Source organism: Aedes albopictus, chromosome 2 (genome assembly GCF_035046485.1).
Source record: "Aedes albopictus strain Foshan chromosome 2, AalbF5, whole genome shotgun sequence".
Lineage (NCBI taxonomy): Eukaryota > Metazoa > Arthropoda > Insecta > Diptera > Culicidae > Aedes > Aedes albopictus.
Window position 1 is genome coordinate 345,333,603 of NC_085137.1, and position 18,268 is coordinate 345,351,870.

Consider the following 18,268-nt stretch of genomic DNA (forward strand, 5'->3'; position numbering starts at 1 on the left):
GTGGCCACTGGCCAGTCAATGCTTTGACCAGCATGCTGCAATTCTGCTTTGCAGATTTGTTAGATTCTTTGCCACCCCTAGAGATGGCTCAGTACAATACAATTTAGTTTGACGACATGACTCCAAACTATTCCAGTATTGTTTATGCTGAGTGGCAGCCCAGGTGTCAATCGGAAGCTTAACCCAACACTTGGATACCGGAATAGCTGGCTCAGGGCCAATGAAGTCATGTGATGCTCCAGTGCGAGCTAACTCATCAGTAGGCTGCGGCTTATTTTTCAAAAGTTGTTGAAACCTGGAATTCGTATGTTCTTTTGGATTCAAATGACACAAAAAGAGAAACCTCTGAGTTTAAGCCAAAAATATTGAGATTTAGAGGTCGCGCAATCGCTTCAAAGTTGAATTTTCGAGTAATAAAAAGGTATTTTCACTTCAAGTGCCATAACTTTTTCAGTTTTCAACCGATTTTCAATCTTTTTTTATGAATTTCTCACAAATTAAATTTCGAATAAACTTGTGAAACATCTTTTTTTTCCAAAGTCACACAGATTATATATTTAATTAATTTGTTTTTCTTCCTTTTACAAAAATTTTTACCTTTAGAGTTTTATAACTTTTTAACCACTTGACCAATTTTAAATTTTTTAGCTTGCTTTTGTAGATATTTTTGTTGCCTAAGAATGATGTGAATAAACTGTACCTTATATATTCTCAATAACCATATGGAAGCCTTAAACTTCAGTTTTTGGAGTGTTCCGAATCAAAAAATATTTTCATGTTTGAAATGCGAGTAAAAAAAAATTGAAAAAAAAAATCCTTCAATGTGTTCCATAATCCCTAAATATGATGCTAAGTATCTGGTTTGGAGTAAAAAATTGCAAAAAAATCGTCAAAAACTCCAATTTTGCAAAAAAAATCAAGTTTTAAGGCATGTTTTGGCAGTTTTTGGTGAAAAGTATCAAAAAATGACTACTTTGATGAAAAGTTTGTTTGGGACAAAGACAGACAACAAAAATATCTACAAAAGCAAGCTAAAAATTTTTAAATTGGTCAAACGGTTAAAAAGTTATAGGGCTCTCAAGTTATTTTTGTTTGTAAAAAGAAGAAAAAAATAAATTAAATCTTCAAACACATATTTTGCGTGACTTTGGAAAAAAATATGTTCTTCGAGTTTATTCGAAATTTAATTTGTGAGAAATTCATGAAAAAAAGATTGGAAATCGGTTGAAAATTGAGAAAGTTATGGCACTTGAAGTGAAAACACCTTTTTATTACTCGAAAATTCAACTTTGAAGCGATTGCGAATTTTTGGCTTAAACTCAGAGGTTTCTCTTTTTGTGTCATTTGAATCCAAAAGAGCTTACGAATTCCAGGTTTCAACAACTTTTGAAAAATAAGCCGCAGCCAATTCATTTCCAGCGATGGAAGAATGGCCAGGCACCCATACAAGGTGAACAGCGTTTGCTGAATTCAGCTCCTCGATTTGAGTTCGACAAGCGATAACTATCTTCGACCTAAAGTAAGTAGGGCGAAGCAAGTGCTTTAATAGCAATGAGGTACAGATACAGGTGGCGCAGATAAACATTGCAAACCACTGGTTGTCTCTTTTGTTCTCCCGCTGATCAAATGCAACTCAATTAGTGACGTCACTAATTGAGTTGCATTTGATCAGCGGTAGAACAAAAGAGACAACCAGTGGTTTGCAATGTTTATCTGCGCCACCTGTATCTGTACCTCATTGCTTTAATAGCAGCCTGGCTATCTGAACAGATGTATATTACTTTGCCCATTACGTTCTGCTGAAGTGCTGATTGCACTCCGCACAGAAGAGCAAAGATTTCGGCCTGAAAAACGGTGCAGTGTCTACCAAGTGAATAAGACTGATGCAGCCTTAGCTCACGAGAATAAACACCAGCCCCTGTTCGACCTTCGAGAAGGGAGCCATCAATGTAACATACGATGCCGTCTGAAATACTTCTTTCCAGATAACCAGATGTCCACACTTTCCGGGAAGGGAATTTCGTGGAAAATGTCCTATAGGCTGTTTCAGAAATTATAAATACAGTAACGATTAACTGCCATTTTAATTTGAGCACAATATTCAAAAAAGTTTCTTCTAGCTCTTATAGTACACATGCTAACGAAGCCAATAATATCAATTTTGTTGATGTTTCTGATAAATGTTAAAAAATAGAGCTCTGTAAACTAGATGATTAAAATTTGAAGTTGCACAAAGGGGTAAAAAAATGTAGCATAGCAGAAGAGAAAAAATCTCGTATTTAACGTATTTTATTTTTGATCAAAATTTACTTAAAAAAGCAATTTTAATGTTGTAGTTGATTCGGGGCGAAATGAACACTGACAATTATGAATAGATGTGCGAGCATTGCATACTGTTAGGCGTTTTAGAAATGTTGGAAAAAATCAATCCGATTATTTTAGCCTAAAGTTTATTTAATTAACTTTGATGTTATGTAAACTCGTCTAAGATGGAGTATTATATCTGTGGTATTGATCTCCGTAAGCAAATTACTTAACTGGTTGATGTAGTCAAAGAATTAGCATAAAATATGCAGGGGTGTCCATTATGCCCCGATGGGTGTCCATTTCGCCCCGTACCTTTCCTGCCAGCCCTGAAAAACACTCGGTTTACAATTCATTATTTCTTCACAATAAAGACATTCTACTAGCTGTAAATGTTTGAAATCGTAGGAACCAAGTTAAAGTTGTAAGCCAACTGATAATATGTTAAGTTTTTCTCTGTTATACAGGCCTAACATACTCATTTGCTTAGGGTGTCCATTATGCCCCTAATCCCCCTATTGCATTTTAAATGTGTGATTTTTCATCAAATTAGTTATTTTTTCGATATACCTATTATTATTACGCCTCACAAAACCAAATGAATTATTCATTTCGCATGCAAAATCATGGGTGTTTTTCTTCAACAAAATGGTCAAAAATATGGAGCCGCGAAATTCACAATAGTAGGCTGAGAAATTTAAGAAATTTTGCCGCGAATTTCCATTGTCCCTAGTATAGTGAGAAGGTAAATTATCCGTTTCTGCAATGAAATGGAACAAGAAGCGTGGGTATTATGATTCCCTGCTCAATTTAATGCTGTTTGAGAAAAACTTTGGGAAACAGTGAATAGATCGCAGATGAAAAAGATTGCCGATTTTTAACTGTGTAATATAATTTTGCAGATCTTTTTGTGAAATTCTTGATTTTCCAATCAAACTGGCAAAACTTGGCTGGAAATTCTGGTAGAATTTTGAATCAAATTTCGTGGTCACCGGAAGAATCTCTAGAGCACCTCCTAAATGCAAGGAAATGTCCTGCAGGTGTTTCTGCGTGAATTCTTGCAGAATTTGCTACATTAATTTTTGAATTTTAATAGGATTTTGGGACATCCCAATAGTGGGATGAAAGAGGAGGCAAAGTGGCCCTTCTTTTATCCTTCTCTTTCTCGTGTTTGTTTAGGATAGTGAGTAAGAAAAAAGCTGCAGCCATGGCCATACCAATGTACCCAGCATGTCCAATGGTAATATAAGAGATTGTGGAGCCTCGTAGCCGTGCCGTTAGGGACACCAAACTCGCAATCGCACCATGCTACGGGGTGAGGGTTCGATTCCCGCTCCGGGCGTTGAAACTTTTCGTGAGAATAGTTTCTTCCCCGTTTTCACTGGTGCATGCTCTATTTGTCCGTTTTCTAGAGTTATGTTTGAAACAGTCTGCACAGTCAAAAGCTGAAGACGTTGTCCGTGTCTTTTAAAACTGACCTGAATCATACTTAAAGTTGGAAGATTCTGATCAATGTAATTATGTAATCAAGGTCTTTCTTATGCTGCTAAGAAAGCACTAAAATGATCTGCCGTCATATTGACTCTCGACAGCCAATAGACAAAATGCGTCGAACATCGATATCAGCATCGCCACCACTAGCATGACCAAAAGCATGCGGTCATATTCCACATAGGCAGCCGCCACCGTGTCTGAACCTCGGTTTGATGTTCTGATTGTTTAAGGTGAAACAGGGTTTGTTAAAGCTCATGCACGCACAGCCAACTTTGGTCAGGCGAACATTTTGCCAGATAGTTATCTGAATGAAGTAAATCTCAATACAGAGCGGGGAAACGGTTGCGAACATTCGATAAAATCCTTATTTACCTTAACACAATGTTCAAGCAAATCAATAATTAATTAAAATCATTCGTCACTTGGTGGTGTTCTGAAGTAGGTTCATTATGTGGATTGTTTGTAATTATAATGCCTAAATTAATGCATAACGAAAGGGAGATGGTGTGCGAATATTCTGTCGTCTGTCACTGTTTCATCGTCAACTCACATCCAAAGCAAAACGGCCCTAGCAGAGATGTACATCGTTTAGTATCATAAATACCTACTATATGCCTTTATTTAAATCGCAATTTGCGATGTTCCTTAAAACAGAAATCAGATAGCATTCATCTTTTTTACGAACAAATATATTTCGTTGATAGTAACCGCCACGCGAGAGATTCAACTAAAGTAGATTAGCAAAACAAATAATTAGAAATAGTAGAACTAATCCAGTGTAGTTAAACCCGGTCCGCAAATGCGCATGCGTTGTAGTTGAACGTTCATTTTTACTATAATGTCTTAGATAACCGTTATTGTTGCCGTTAGAAATCGTAGTCTAAAACTGTTTGATCAGTAGTGATACATTATTGATTTAGTTCCCCTGGAATACAGATCGTTTAGGATTATATTTATTGGCACACGTTGTGAAGATTTCAAACCAAAGCCCAACCTAGCGAATAGCATTAGTGAATGATTGTACCCACTGCGGATGCCTACGAATTCATTTCTCTGTTATAAAACAACTATTGTCGTTAATCATGAGGATCATCAAAACCATTCGAGTTATCATATGAAATCAAAACTTATACATCTGACTACTGTACAACAGACTTAACAGGTATTAAGCGCTCATCACTTGGCGGCAAAGTGAAGCTTGAACGAAAACGAACTAGACTAGTTTGCGCATTTAGAGCAAATTTAGGAACCTTTTTTACTTAAATCGCGTCGGTATAGTTGATAATGTTGGCTAAGTTTATTCGATTTTTAGAATCAATTTGTATAAGGCGAAAACAATGCAAAGCAGCGAATATACTGAACGAAAATGAAACAAATCGCAGCGAAGATATCGTTTGTACTACACTACGGCAATGAAGAGCAAATAAAGAGATCGTTCATTTTCATTCGTTTTACACGTATTCACAATGTTGTTTCATTTCTCAATCCATTCACTTTTTAATGTTTAAAGGCGCCTCATAACAAATATAAAAGTATTGAAACAATTTTTCATATTCTAGTTTTTCGTCTTGAATTTTTCAGAATGGTATTCCTATTGAAATCTACTGTTTTTATTTGTTATTGGGATGTTAGTGGAACGTTTATTATTTTGTGATAAATTTTGCTGGAGTTATGATGTTAGTAATAATCAAGGTCTTTTGTTATATTATCACAGTAATCACACCACACACTATAGTCGTTTTATAGATTAGCATTTTATATCTAGATCATGGGTGTTTTTCAAACTACTACCACCACTTCTACTACTACCACAACTACTCAACTCTCGATGGAGGCTTCAAGGTACCTAAACTGATGTTACTGTTGGAAACTAACCGTAGGTATTAACTGTAGGAAATAACAGTAGGTATTTCAAAATTAGTTTAAATACTGCTTCCTAGAAGAACTAACTGATTCCACTAAACTTGACCATTCCATTTCTCTCTAGTCCATTATTCCACACTCCACACTCTTTTCCCGGCACATCATCTCGAGATCTCCCTCATTTCACACCAATCAGTAAGGCTACATGGGTAAAGAATGAAAGAAAAAGTGTTTATCTCATGGTTCGAAATTGGGAGTAGAAAAGAAGGTGGATAGGAAAAACCTGCAGGGTAAGAAACCTCCTCGAAAGCATCTGGCTTTCGGTGTTAAGCCACCAAACAAGCACATGTGTATCTTTTCTTACGTGAGCTTAGCAAATTATCCGAAAGGGTTTGGTAATAGCATCATAGTTCATCGGGATAGCAAATTGGGTTCGATTATTGGCTAGGGAATGATTCGACAAAATGTTCTTCATTCGCTAAAGATGGACTAAGAAATGAAGAAAAACTCTTATTGTTCTTGAAATGGAAATGTTGCGAGAGATGCCGTCATCAAAAACCTCTTATTGCTGAATAAGATATTGCCTTTATGCGTAGAATATACATTTGCATCCTCCGTATAATTTTTAAGTAGAGAAGTTGATTTTTTTCCCTAAGCCCTAAAAGTAAATAAAATTACATATAACATCAATTTAAATAAGAAATGTTTAAATTAAGGCGACACTTTCTAGCCTCCAGAAATCGAAATTAAAGTAGAACCACATCTCATAAATGAAACTAGCCAACACTTTTGCTAGTTTCATCACTTTTCCTCTATTCTTTCCAAAAAAATCAGGTGCGATGCATATGATTCAAAAACAAAACCTTTTTCAAAACCTGTACTGAGTTGACCTGTATCAAGCTCCGTAAACAAAATTCTTACAAGAAACTGTTAATTTTTTTATTTAAATTGTCAAATGGCCAAATTTGAAAACTTTCAATCCGTGGTAAAGTTGATCAACCAATGACATAGCATAGAGATTGTTTTTTTTTTTTTTGAAAAAACTCAATTCGTTGATGCTGAATATGAATAAGTTTTAAAATACTTACAACTGGTGTATTTTGTATATTCAAAATAAAATAAAGTTTAATAAGTTTAAGAATAAGCCATATTAAACGCCTAACGGTAGGCAATTTCTTAAAAAATCGTTGTATTTTCGCAAAAATATGCTATTTTCAAATAAAACTTATTTGTTAACATCAATTTTAACTCAAAGCTATGTTCAATAAGCCTACCATGAATGACTGAAAGTGTTTTGTAAGTCATCTGAAATATAAGGCGTTGATGATAAGCGATTATTTTTACCGTGTTTTAATATACACTCCCGTTCAAAAGTTTTGGGTCACCCCCTCAAAAACATGTCATTTTATTAGGCCCATATCTCCGCCAATTTGCGTCCGATTTCAAAACCCTAGGTTTCATTCAAAAGATAATAAGACAAAAAAACTTCGAACATGATTTAAAAGAAACTTTTTTAAAAAAAAATTGTATGTAAACTTAACCCAAAGTTGCCAAATTTTCTAAAAAATGCATATAAATTTACGGCAGTGTCGCTGGAAGTTGGGTCGACCAAATTTTAAGATGAGATCGGTAATGTGACCCATTTTCTAATAGCTTTCAACTGCTTTTTACAGAACTTAGCTAAAAAATCTAGAAAAAAAAGTTATTAAGTAAATTAACTCTTCATGTCATCGACCAAAAGTTTGGGGTCACCCCTCAAAATGCTGTATCGGCCAAAAGTTTGGGGTCACTATCGTAAAACATGGAAAAGTGATTTGTTGATATCTTCGTCATCTATAGTTCAATTTTAATTATTTTTGGCTCATTAGTTTGGTAGGTCCTGTACAAAAATATTACATTGAAAAAGTTTTAAGAATTATTATTATTACTATTTATTAACGACACTTTACCATTATTGTGGCATTCGTGTCATGTAGTTTTAAGAAGTTGAAAACACTTGGCACTTTAATTGGTCAAAATATGATTAGTTTCTAAATAATATTCTGATAATGTACAGATTTTTCATATTTTTTATATTGAATAGAAAACCTCAAACAAAGCTGCATATGAAAGCCATAGATATAAGGTGTAACACAACAAAAAAATGAAAAAGTTTTATAAGTACATACAGGCATACCTCGATAGTACGTACACCACCGCTTCGTTTAGTGTACGTACTATCGAAACGTACGTACTATCGAATCACAATTTTTTATTTCAAATTTCATTTTTAAATCAAAGAATGTTATTTCTAGAACGTCAGGATTGCCAAAAAATTACATGTGGCCTAAGGGTCCGTTTATTAATTACGTAATTTTGCTTGTTTAGGGTGCTATCTTTATTGGAAAAATCTTCTTGTGCTCTGGGGATGCTTCGTAGAGGCATCTCGTCTCTGGAAACTTATATTGATTTTATTTGAGTTATCTTTTAGAACCATCCAAACTGGTCTAGATATAATTGAATCGATCTAGATCAGTTATAACTTGTTAAAAAAAAACATTTTAGGTGTATTTTCTTCTGCAACATTTATTGCCGTGATATTTTCAAAATCTTCTGAACGTTGCTCCTTCTAGGACTCCTCCAAGAGTTTAATTTTTTTACGAGAAGGGATTTCTGGAGGAATCCCGGAGCTCTTGGAGGAATTCAAGGAAAAATTACTTGATGAATCTTAGAAAGAATTCCTGTAGGAATCTCGGAATGAATTTCTGGAGGAATCTTGGAATGAATTCATGGAGAAATCCCGGAACGAAATTCCTGAAGAAATCCTGAAAGTCCCGAAAGAATTACAAAAGAAATTCTTGGTGAAGTTTCGGAAGGAATCTCTTAAGAAACCTCAAAAAGAGACCCTGGAATCTCATTAGGAATCGCAGGAGAAACTCCTGGAAGAATCCCTAAGGAATCCCAGAAAGAATTCCTGGAGAAATCTCGGAACTAACACCTAGAGAAATTTCGGAACTGAAAGAAACTTGAAGATTTTTTTAGGGAGCGAGAAAGCGAAACAATTGAATTGGTACAGCCTATATGGCAATGCAAGCCGCGGTTGCTAAAGAATTTTTTCAAAGTTTCTGACGTATTGTGACCAACTTGTTCACGTTTCGGACTTCAAGAGATTTCTTCCAGAATTTCTCAAGGAGTCTCTGGAATCCTTCAGGAATTTCATCCGGGATTCCCGAATAGTTTATTTTAGGATGTCTCTGGATTTTTTTGGGCTTCCAGATGGTATTCCTGGAAATTCTAGCAACTTCACCCAGAATTTCTCTAGGAGTTCTTTCGAAAATGGTATCAGAAATTCTTACCGAGATTTCTTCAAAAACTCCTTGCAACAATCAGTAAAGATTTATTCCTGAAATTTCATACGAGATTCTTCTCGAAGTATCTTCTGGGAATTCTTTAGGAAATCCTTCTGAAACCCTTCCAGAAATCTTACAAGATCCCTGACAAGGACTTCATTCAGTGTTCCTCTAAATGCTTCTCCAAAATCCCTCTACGAACATCTTCCGTTTTTTCAGGAGCTTCTTCTGATTCAAGTATTCCTTCTGAGATTCCTACAGTAATTGCACCAGGTAATCTTTCTGGGATTTTTCCAGGATTCTTTCGAAAATTCCTTCCGGGATTCCTCCGGTAATTTCTTCTGGGGAATTACTTTTCAAGAACTTCTTCCGGGATTCCTCTTAGAGCTTCTTCTAGGAATTCTTTCAGAAACTGAATCAGGGATATCTTCGAGAACTCTTTCCAGAAATCATCTAGGGACTTTTTTTTTGGTTTCTACCAAGACCTCCGTCAGGAATTCTTGCAGACCCTTCTGGAATTCTTTCAGATGTTTGTAATGGAAATCCTCCTGGAGTTTATTATGAACTTTTTGGAGTATTTTGTTTATGGAATTCCTCATGTAGTTCCTGTACGATTTCCTTGAATAAACACAGGAAACAGCAACTTAGTTATAGCTCCCTGAAGAATCACATAAATCCTAGAGGGATTCAAGAATAAGTTTGTGGAGAAACCACGGAAAGAATACCTGGAAGAGTTACAGCAAAAATTACTAAGGTAATCCTAGAAGGAGTAATGCTGAAGGAATCTCAGAATTGATTTCTACAGAAATCCAGGAATCTCTGGAAGAATCTCGTGGAACTTCCTGGAACAATCCTGGCAAGAGCTTTTGACGGAACTCTAGACGGATCCTCTTTAGGAAACTCAGAAAAAAAAACTTCTGTAAAACCCCAGAGGGAACTTCTGATGGAATCCTAAATAAACTTCTGGAAGAATCTCATTAAGAGTTTACGGAATCCCAGAAGAAAGCTCTGGAGCAAATTTGTGGACAAATCACGAGGGAGTCCCGTATGGAATTCTTGTGGAATCCCAGAAGGAACTTCATGAGATGAGCCAGCATGCCACCATCAAGTTATAAAACAGCACATGCACGCATGTCCCCCTTTTTGAATTAGATCCAACCATTCATGATAAGCTGGCGATTTTTTTTTTAATCCGAGAGCTGACGAAGTCCGCATCGTAAACAACAAAGCCACGTAACGCCCAAAACTAAGAACATTTTCCTTAGCAACCGCGGCTTGCAGTGCCCAACGGTACTCAAAGTTGTTTAAATTTCCAAAGTCATGGAAAACTGTCAAATATTTCATACGTATCGCAAAAAAAAACCGTTATTTGTTGGAAAACTAAAAAAATAACAAATGAGTGAACTGAAATCAATGGTTTGGATAAGTAACTTGATGAGTTTGATTTATGTTTTGGAGAGCATTCTTCGCCGATAAATTTAGTTCTTTTATTACCACGCAAAATAGAATTATCATGTGCTTTTTTATTTTATTATAACATTCTATTGGTAAAGAAAACGTTTAGTTAATAACTGTGCAAGTGCTTATCAACCACTAAGCTGAGAAGCAGTCCTCCTCAGTTGGGATTTAACGCTAGAATGATGATGCCAGATTTTATCCCGAGCAGAAAGGAATACCTTACAAATACCATGCATAGAACAGTCTGTGCTCTAATACCTATAATCGTTATTATTATATTATTCTTCAAAATGTTATGAAAACATCACAATAACAATTGGAGGTATTTGAGCAGATTTTGGTATTGATGTGGTATTCGTTGATTTAGCAGTGACATAACTGTAGAATGTGTTTCGTTATTACATCATGGAGCTATCGAACAAATGGGCAACTTAATAACAAAAAATGTTATTACTTTGCTATTCTATACCTTTTGGATAACAAATACAGCACTCAAGATTTTAAGTATGCATTCATTATTGAAATAATAATGCTTGTTATTTTCTAGGTGTTATTCATACAAAATAATGGTATTCGTTTTTGTTATTTTGCCTCTTATGTCCACCTAATGAAGGACATATCAAGGTATGATAGAATTTAACATTAATACCTTGATATGTTATTGCTCGGGATGACTGGCAGAACATGTGGCAGAACGTGTGGCTTCGTGGTCGTGCGGCTAGTGTCACCAAGCATTTAGTCGCATCGTGCTAGGAGCGCGGGTTCGATTCCCGCCACAGCTGTCAGGAAAAGTTTTCGGCTGTGCCACTGGGCGTTGCATGCTATTCCGTTGTCTAGTGTCGTGCTGCCTTCAAAGAGCGAATAGCTCACTGGAAGTACCAAACGTGTCCGTGTCTATATCAATGTAAAGCAAAGAATACTGCAATCATTACATTAAACGTATTCGTTCATGCCTTTCATTTCGCTATATTTTAAAACTGATGAATGAAAATCCGTGTTATAGGAGTCTTCATAACTTACATTCATAGTATCGGAGTCTCTGCTATACGTCTACTAACTATTCGAACTCATTTTTGTAGATTAAAAGTTAACTAAATTTTGGTGTACGTACTATCGAGGCAAAATGTACGTACTATCGAGGGTACGTACTATCGAGGGTACGCACTATCGAGGGTACGTACTATCGAGGTACGCCTGTATTAAGATATAATGTTTTAAAAACTTGTTCAAAAACACGCAGAAAAAACTATGTTAAAATGAAAAATATTTGAGGTAAATTCAAATAAATTGTCAATTTGTTCAGGCAACAAAAATAAAACTGTTTGAAGCAAATCGAACGTCACATTTGAAGCAAATGCAATCCATATTTGAAACAAAAATGCATCTTTTGACAGATAATGTTTGAAATAAATGTAAATATTTGAGGAGCCCCCCGTTCCGCCGTCGAGAACATAAACAAAACTCACAAGTTGCAGCTGCAACATCAAGCAAGATTTCCTCCTGCAAAAAAGGCAAGTTTCACCGAAAGTCTCCACGAAATCTCGTTGTTTTCGGGAGCATATGTTATCTAATAGATGGATACAAGGTGTTGGCATTGAAAGTACAACATGAGCGGTGGGTTTTCCAGCGAAGGAAATAATTATAAGTTTAATGGGAAAACAAATATTTCCGTAGGGCCGACCCGCCACAAAAAAAAACACAAAAATATTTACATTTATTTCTAACATCATCTGTCTGAAGATGCATTTTTGTTTCAAACATGGATTGCATTTGCTTCAAATGTGACGTTCGATTTGCTCCAAACAGTTTTATTTTTGTTGCCTGAACAAATAGACAATTTATTTGAATTTACCTAAAATATTTTTGATTTTAACATAGTTTTTTTCTGCGTGTATCAGAACATGAATATGTTTTGTTTCTGACGATATGAATTAAACTGAGTGAATACAGTTTGCACAGATTTACGACTTCACATAAATTTAGTAGAGTATTTAATCAGCTCTATTCATAGGGCCTATTGTAGAACATACCCTTCAATAAAGTTCCTGTAAGGTTATTATTATTATTATTAGCTTTATTAAGGAGATTTTCAGCCCGCGGCTCGTTCATCTCCAAGCATTCCTGTAAGGTCATGTCCTGCATCTACTTTCCTCTAAGAATAAACCTCCAGTTGTATTGTTCTGAGTGCATGTTTGCCAAAATTTCCCTAAAGACGAGAATTTCCTGAAGCCATACTCGGAGAACTGTCAAGTAAAGGAATCCTTGGAAAAATCTTTGAATTTACCAGAAGTAATTCCTGAAAAGAACCCGGAGGAATTCCATTAATACTTGCTGAAATACCTGGAATGTATTCAAGAACATTTTCTGCGGGAATTCAAAAAGAAATTCCCAGATGAAATGCCGATGCAATCTCCAGAGAAGTCCCGGAAGAAATCCCAGGAAGAATTCCGAATGAGTCATACCTGGAGGAATTCTTGAAGGTTTCTCTGGGGAAATGTCCCGAAGTATACCCTGGGGAAATGTCTGAAAGAATTCCTGGAGCAATTATCGTAGGAATTCCTATCGCAACCCCTGGGTAAATTCATAAAAAAATAAAGTACTGAAGGAATTGTCGAATCCCTGGAAAATTTTTGGGAAACTTCTTGGAGAAACCCCAAGAGGAATTAGCGGACAAATTTCCGCAGAAACCCCTACAAAAATTTCGAAAGCAAATGCCTGGAGGAATTTCTGAAGAAATCCTCGAATAAGCTCCCAAATAATCGTTGGAGAACACCCTCGAAGATTTTTTGGGAGAATTTCTGAGGGCATCGATTAATGAATTTTCAGAAGAATCCCTGAAGGATTTTTTAAAAATGAAAAAAAAATCTAGAGAACCTCTGGAGCAGATCCTGAAGAAATCGATGTATTTCTGAAGGAATCGCAAGGAATAATTTCTGAAGGAACTCTTGGAGGCATTCTCATCGATAGAGGAAGGAGATATTTCTGAAAGAACCCGTGGATGAACTTCTAAAGCATTTCTTGTAGAAGTTTTTAAAATAAGTCCTGGATGTATTATGGAGAATATCCCGGCAAGTTTCAGAATGCATCCCAGTAGAAATACTCTTGGGCATCCCAGGCAAAATTGATTGAAGGATTGCTGAAATTTATGAAGGAACTCCTAAATGCATTTCTGGAGGAATCTATGGGAGATTCTCTGGAAGAATTCCTGAAGGAATTCCTGCAAGCACCTCTTGATGAATTCCTGGAGAAATCCCTGGAGGAATTCCTAAAGGAATCTCTGGAGGAATTCTTGGAGGAGTCTCTGGGAGGTGAACTGGGGGAAATTCCAGGAAGAAATTCCTACATGAATTTCAGGAGGAAACCCTGGAGGAATTTCTGAAGGAATCTCTAGAAGAACTCCTGGATGAATCTCTGGAGGAATTACAGGAGGAATCTTTGGAGGAAATCCTAGAGGAAGCCATGGTGAAATTCCTGGAGACATCCCTGAAATAAATTTTGGAGGCATTCCTGGGCAAATCCCTGGGAGAATTCCTAGAGGAATCTCTGGAGAAATTCCTAGAAGGAATTTTTGGAGGAATCTCTGGAGGAATTCCTGGAGGAATCTCTCTAGAAATTCCTGGATGATTCTCTGGAGGGATTCCTGGAGGAATCTCCAGGGGGAAATTCCAGGAGGAATTCCTGCAGGAATCTCAAGAGGAAACCCTGGAGGAATTCCTCCTGGAATCTCTGGAAGAATTCCTGGATGAATCTCTGGAGGAATTGCTAGATGAACCTTTGGAGGAATTTCTGGAGGAATTATGGAAGTAATTTCTGGAGGAATCCCAAGAGGACTCGCTGGAGGAAATCCTAGAGGAAGCCATGGTGGAATTCCTGGAGGCATTCCTGAAATTAATTCAGGAGGCTTTGCTGGAGGAACCTCTGGAGGACTTCATGTAGGAATCTCACATTAAAAAAAAAACTCTAACGTAAAACCAACCTTTTCTAAAAACTGAAAAATCCACACTTATCTTTATACGTCTATGAACTAGATGAGCTAAGATGTTTATGACCATAACGACGTTTAGAAGTTCCTAGTGCGAAACTACAATTTATTTCCCGATCGATCAATTTCACCTCGTTGATCAATTTGGCCCCGGTAAACGATAATTTTTATACGTCGCATGGCAAGACACAACACTTGTTGTATTTACAATATATAAAGTAAATACAACAAGTGTTGTGTCTTGCCATGCGACGCGTCTTATTAATGAGTAAACCTTACCTAATGTAAGGTTTCATATATGACCATTCAAAGACGGCGTCCGTATACTTGAAAAAGTTCCTCTGTGAGTATCGGCAGAATTTCTCAAGGAAGTGCCACAAATGTCCCCGAATTCTTTCGACAATCTGTCGATGTGAATTTCCCAATGAAATCTTTGAAATATCTCCATAATTTCCCCGATAATATTTTCAGGAAGATCCATGGATCCTCCATGTATGTATATGCATATACAGCTGAATAGCAGTGAATTCAGAGTTTTATATGAAATGGATAACTTTGACATTTTGTAACTTTGTCTATAAGCTAAAAAATGTCGGTCTAATATAAATATGCTGATTTTTTGGAATTTTGTGACCAAAAGCTAAAATATTGAATGCTAGACGCTATGCAGTTAGATCTGCAGTGGAAAACTCAGAAAAACAATGACTGCTAAACGATTGCTAAACAGCGGTGAAATTTACTGTGATTAAAGCGTGAGGGGGCCACTATACTGTGTATAGTAAATTATGTTTTTATTATCGAATAGGAACAACACGGTTAGTCGAGTTAGTGAAGCCTCGTATGGTCTTGGGGATCGCTTTGTGAAGGGTTAGTCCTGGGTTTAATTCCCAACCCCCGCCATCAACAACTTTTTACCAAGCCTGGCCCAAAGCATCCATTTTACTGGCCTTCCTCTAAGCAACTACTTTAACGAAAAGAATGCCTGTTTGAACAACGGTCCACGTGAACAAACATCATCAACACAACTTGCTCTCCATTCTACCGAAGAAAGTACACAAAGGGTCTTAAGTCGAGGCTTAAGTAAAGTTTTTCCGGGGGTACACGACATGACAAAAGATTCGTCACTTGAAACATCATATCAGTAAAAAAAAAATCTCATATACCTCTGTACACCTAAGAGGATAAAAGAGCTGTATGTTAGAGTTCGTAGAAAAAGCTACATGGTTTCGTAGTTCTGTCGGACGCCGATGTTCGAATCATGAGATAGACACTTTTTAGCTCTTACACACAATAGTTATTCCACAATCCACAAAAATGTAAATAATCAATTTCCAAATACTAATATGGTAATTTTCTTTCTGTCCCATGTTCTCCCTCCCTGGTCTCTTTCTTTTCCGGAACGCCCGCCGTACAGCCAGCAGAAATAGTAAAAAATCCAAACATCGTCAATCGCTCTACTCGATTGAGTTCTCCCGTCCAGTGGACGCCATTCGGGGAGCCCACGAAGACGATGATCTCCGGGGGCCATCGCTTAGTCCCAAACCGATGACTCCACGCCGCGTTAAGCGACGATCTGTGATGCAACGGGGCACGACCAGCCGTCAGAGTACGACCAGCCGGCGAAGTCACTCCAACAACCGGAGCAGTGTGAGAAACTCTCGCCGGAAAGTTCACCAAAATCCGGTGACCAAGCTGATGAACCAGCAAAGTGCAGGGACAATGACCCTAACGAAAACCTTCCCACAATTTGTGCACAACAAAAACTCCGAGCTGACTGAATCCAATCTCAAATCGCTAAACAACGATTACATTATGGGTCAAACAGCAGCCTCCATGTTAAACAACTTTAGCCAAGGCGCAACCAACAACCTCAACACATTCAACCACCCTCCAAGGCACAACACTCACACTCCTACCCTGCCAGATGGCAGTCCCATAGATCCTATCTACTACAACATGAATTCCTCCTCGCCTTTGCTGCAACAACAAACCTCGTGGGCTTCCTCTAATCCTGCTGGCATCGGAGGTCACTCCAATCCCACCTATCAACATTCAACGTCCAATTTGAACCACAGTCCAGAACTCAACGACGAATACTACACCAACAACCGACCACCGTCCGTGCGATCTAGCTATTCAAATTTCCACGGAACTCGGCCTCTCAGCTCATACTCAACGGTTGGCAACATGAACATCACCCAATCTGGCGGCGCCACAGGAGAGAACGTATTCGCCAGTCTGACCAATCAACAGCAAATACAACCGCCACATCAGCAACAGCAGCAACAGCAGCATCAGCAACTCCAACAGAACCCCATGGTGGACACAATGGGCGGCGATCCGATGGCCATTCCTCAGCTACCGAATCGGCGGTCGGTTTCGCGGGAAAGCATTCGGGCGATGCAGTTCCTCAACAGTGGACCCCCGGCGTACAACTTGAACTACCATACGCCTCCGGATTCAGAGACCACTATGTAAATATATTCGGCCTGGAAGAGGGTGCTAACACATGCATATCCCTCCCACCATCACCGCCTGGTGAATGAACTGCAACCTAATCTCAAAGCAATGCGAAATGCATTAGGCTAATAGTTTTGTAAGGAAAATACGTATCAATCCGTCCTAGCTGATGTTTTTTGAAGGTATATACAGCGGTACACTTTTACGTAACGATGATCTGAACTTATTAGGAAAAATAATAACTTAATGGTAGTTTCTTGTGTACATAAATAGGCTAAGTAACTAATCAACTGTTGGATGGATGAAATTTGTATGGTTCAGAAATTGGAAATATGCAAAAGAGGGTGAAATAATTGGAAATATTAGATTTTTTTTTTCTAATTCAGAAGTGATCTTAAATATAATTAATAGAATTGAGTAACATGTGAAATTTGCGACCAACACTCTAATAACTCCCATCGTACACCGATTTAATGGTGTAAAAGTTTGATAGTTGGCCAACTGCCCACTAGGGTGGGGCTAATTTCAAAAAATCTCTCCGAAATATGATTTCCCAAGTGGAAAGTGATCTACTAGTCGAAATAAATGAGCTGTACAACAATTAGCGATTTCGGTTGATATTTAAGGGTGGCGCAAAGGGTTCAAGTGAAATTTTTGCTAGAACAAACTTTCAAAAAACATTTCAAATTTAATTTTCAAACTTATTTTTTCTAGACTAAATCGGTGATTCTAGAACCCAATTGGGCCAAATTTGTGCTCAAAATTGCGATATCTCTACTGGTTTCCGAGATATGTGTAAAAAATATCGTATTTTGGTATCCAACTCAAAAAATACTTAAAAACGACATTTTTTTCAAATATCTCAGAAATCAGTAGAGATATCGCCATTTTGAGCACAAATTTGGCCCAATTGGGCTCTAGAATCACCGATTTAGTCTAGAAAAATTAAGTTTGAAAATTAAATTTGAAATATTTTTTGAAAGTTTGTTCTAGCAAAAATTTCACTTGAACCCTTTGCGCCACCCTTAAATATCAACCGAAATCGCTCATTTTTGTACAGCTCACTTATTTCGACTAGTAGATCACTTTCCACTTGGGAAATCATATTTCGGAGAGATTTTTTTTGAAATTAGCCCCACCCTACTGCCCACCCGTGGCGCTCGTTCGATTTTATTCGAGTTTGACGTTTGCCCACTGCAGCCATCTAGTTACGGTTAGCGAAATTCAATCCTTTTAGCATTGGGTGAATATATTTTCGCGACTATGATTTGAATCGTGAAATATTTGAAGTGTTACGTCTTTTTGTCTGTGAAATAGTGGTTGGACATAAGCCGTCACGTCATAGTACACGAAATAAATCGCGGCCTAAATCTAAACC

The 18,268-nt window shown here is 37.3% G+C and overlaps 1 protein-coding gene across 3 annotated transcripts in view; it reads left to right on the forward strand.

Annotated features, from left to right (window-relative positions):
• LOC109430912 (sodium/potassium-transporting ATPase subunit beta-1-interacting protein) overlaps window positions 1-17,415 on the forward strand; it is a 371,063-nt gene extending 353,648 nt beyond the window's left edge. The window contains exons 6-7 of one of the 3 annotated variants that reach the window (XM_062852657.1): window positions 5,564-5,674; window positions 15,845-17,415. In XM_062852657.1, coding sequence (XP_062708641.1) covers window positions 5,564-5,674; window positions 15,845-16,908 — 1,175 coding nt within the window. In that variant the 3' untranslated portion in view covers window positions 16,909-17,415. The remainder of the gene's footprint in view (window positions 1-5,563; window positions 5,675-15,844) is intronic. The other 2 variants (XM_062852658.1, XM_062852659.1) reach the window with 2 other exon arrangements.
• The last annotated feature ends 853 nt before the right edge of the window (window positions 17,416-18,268 follow it).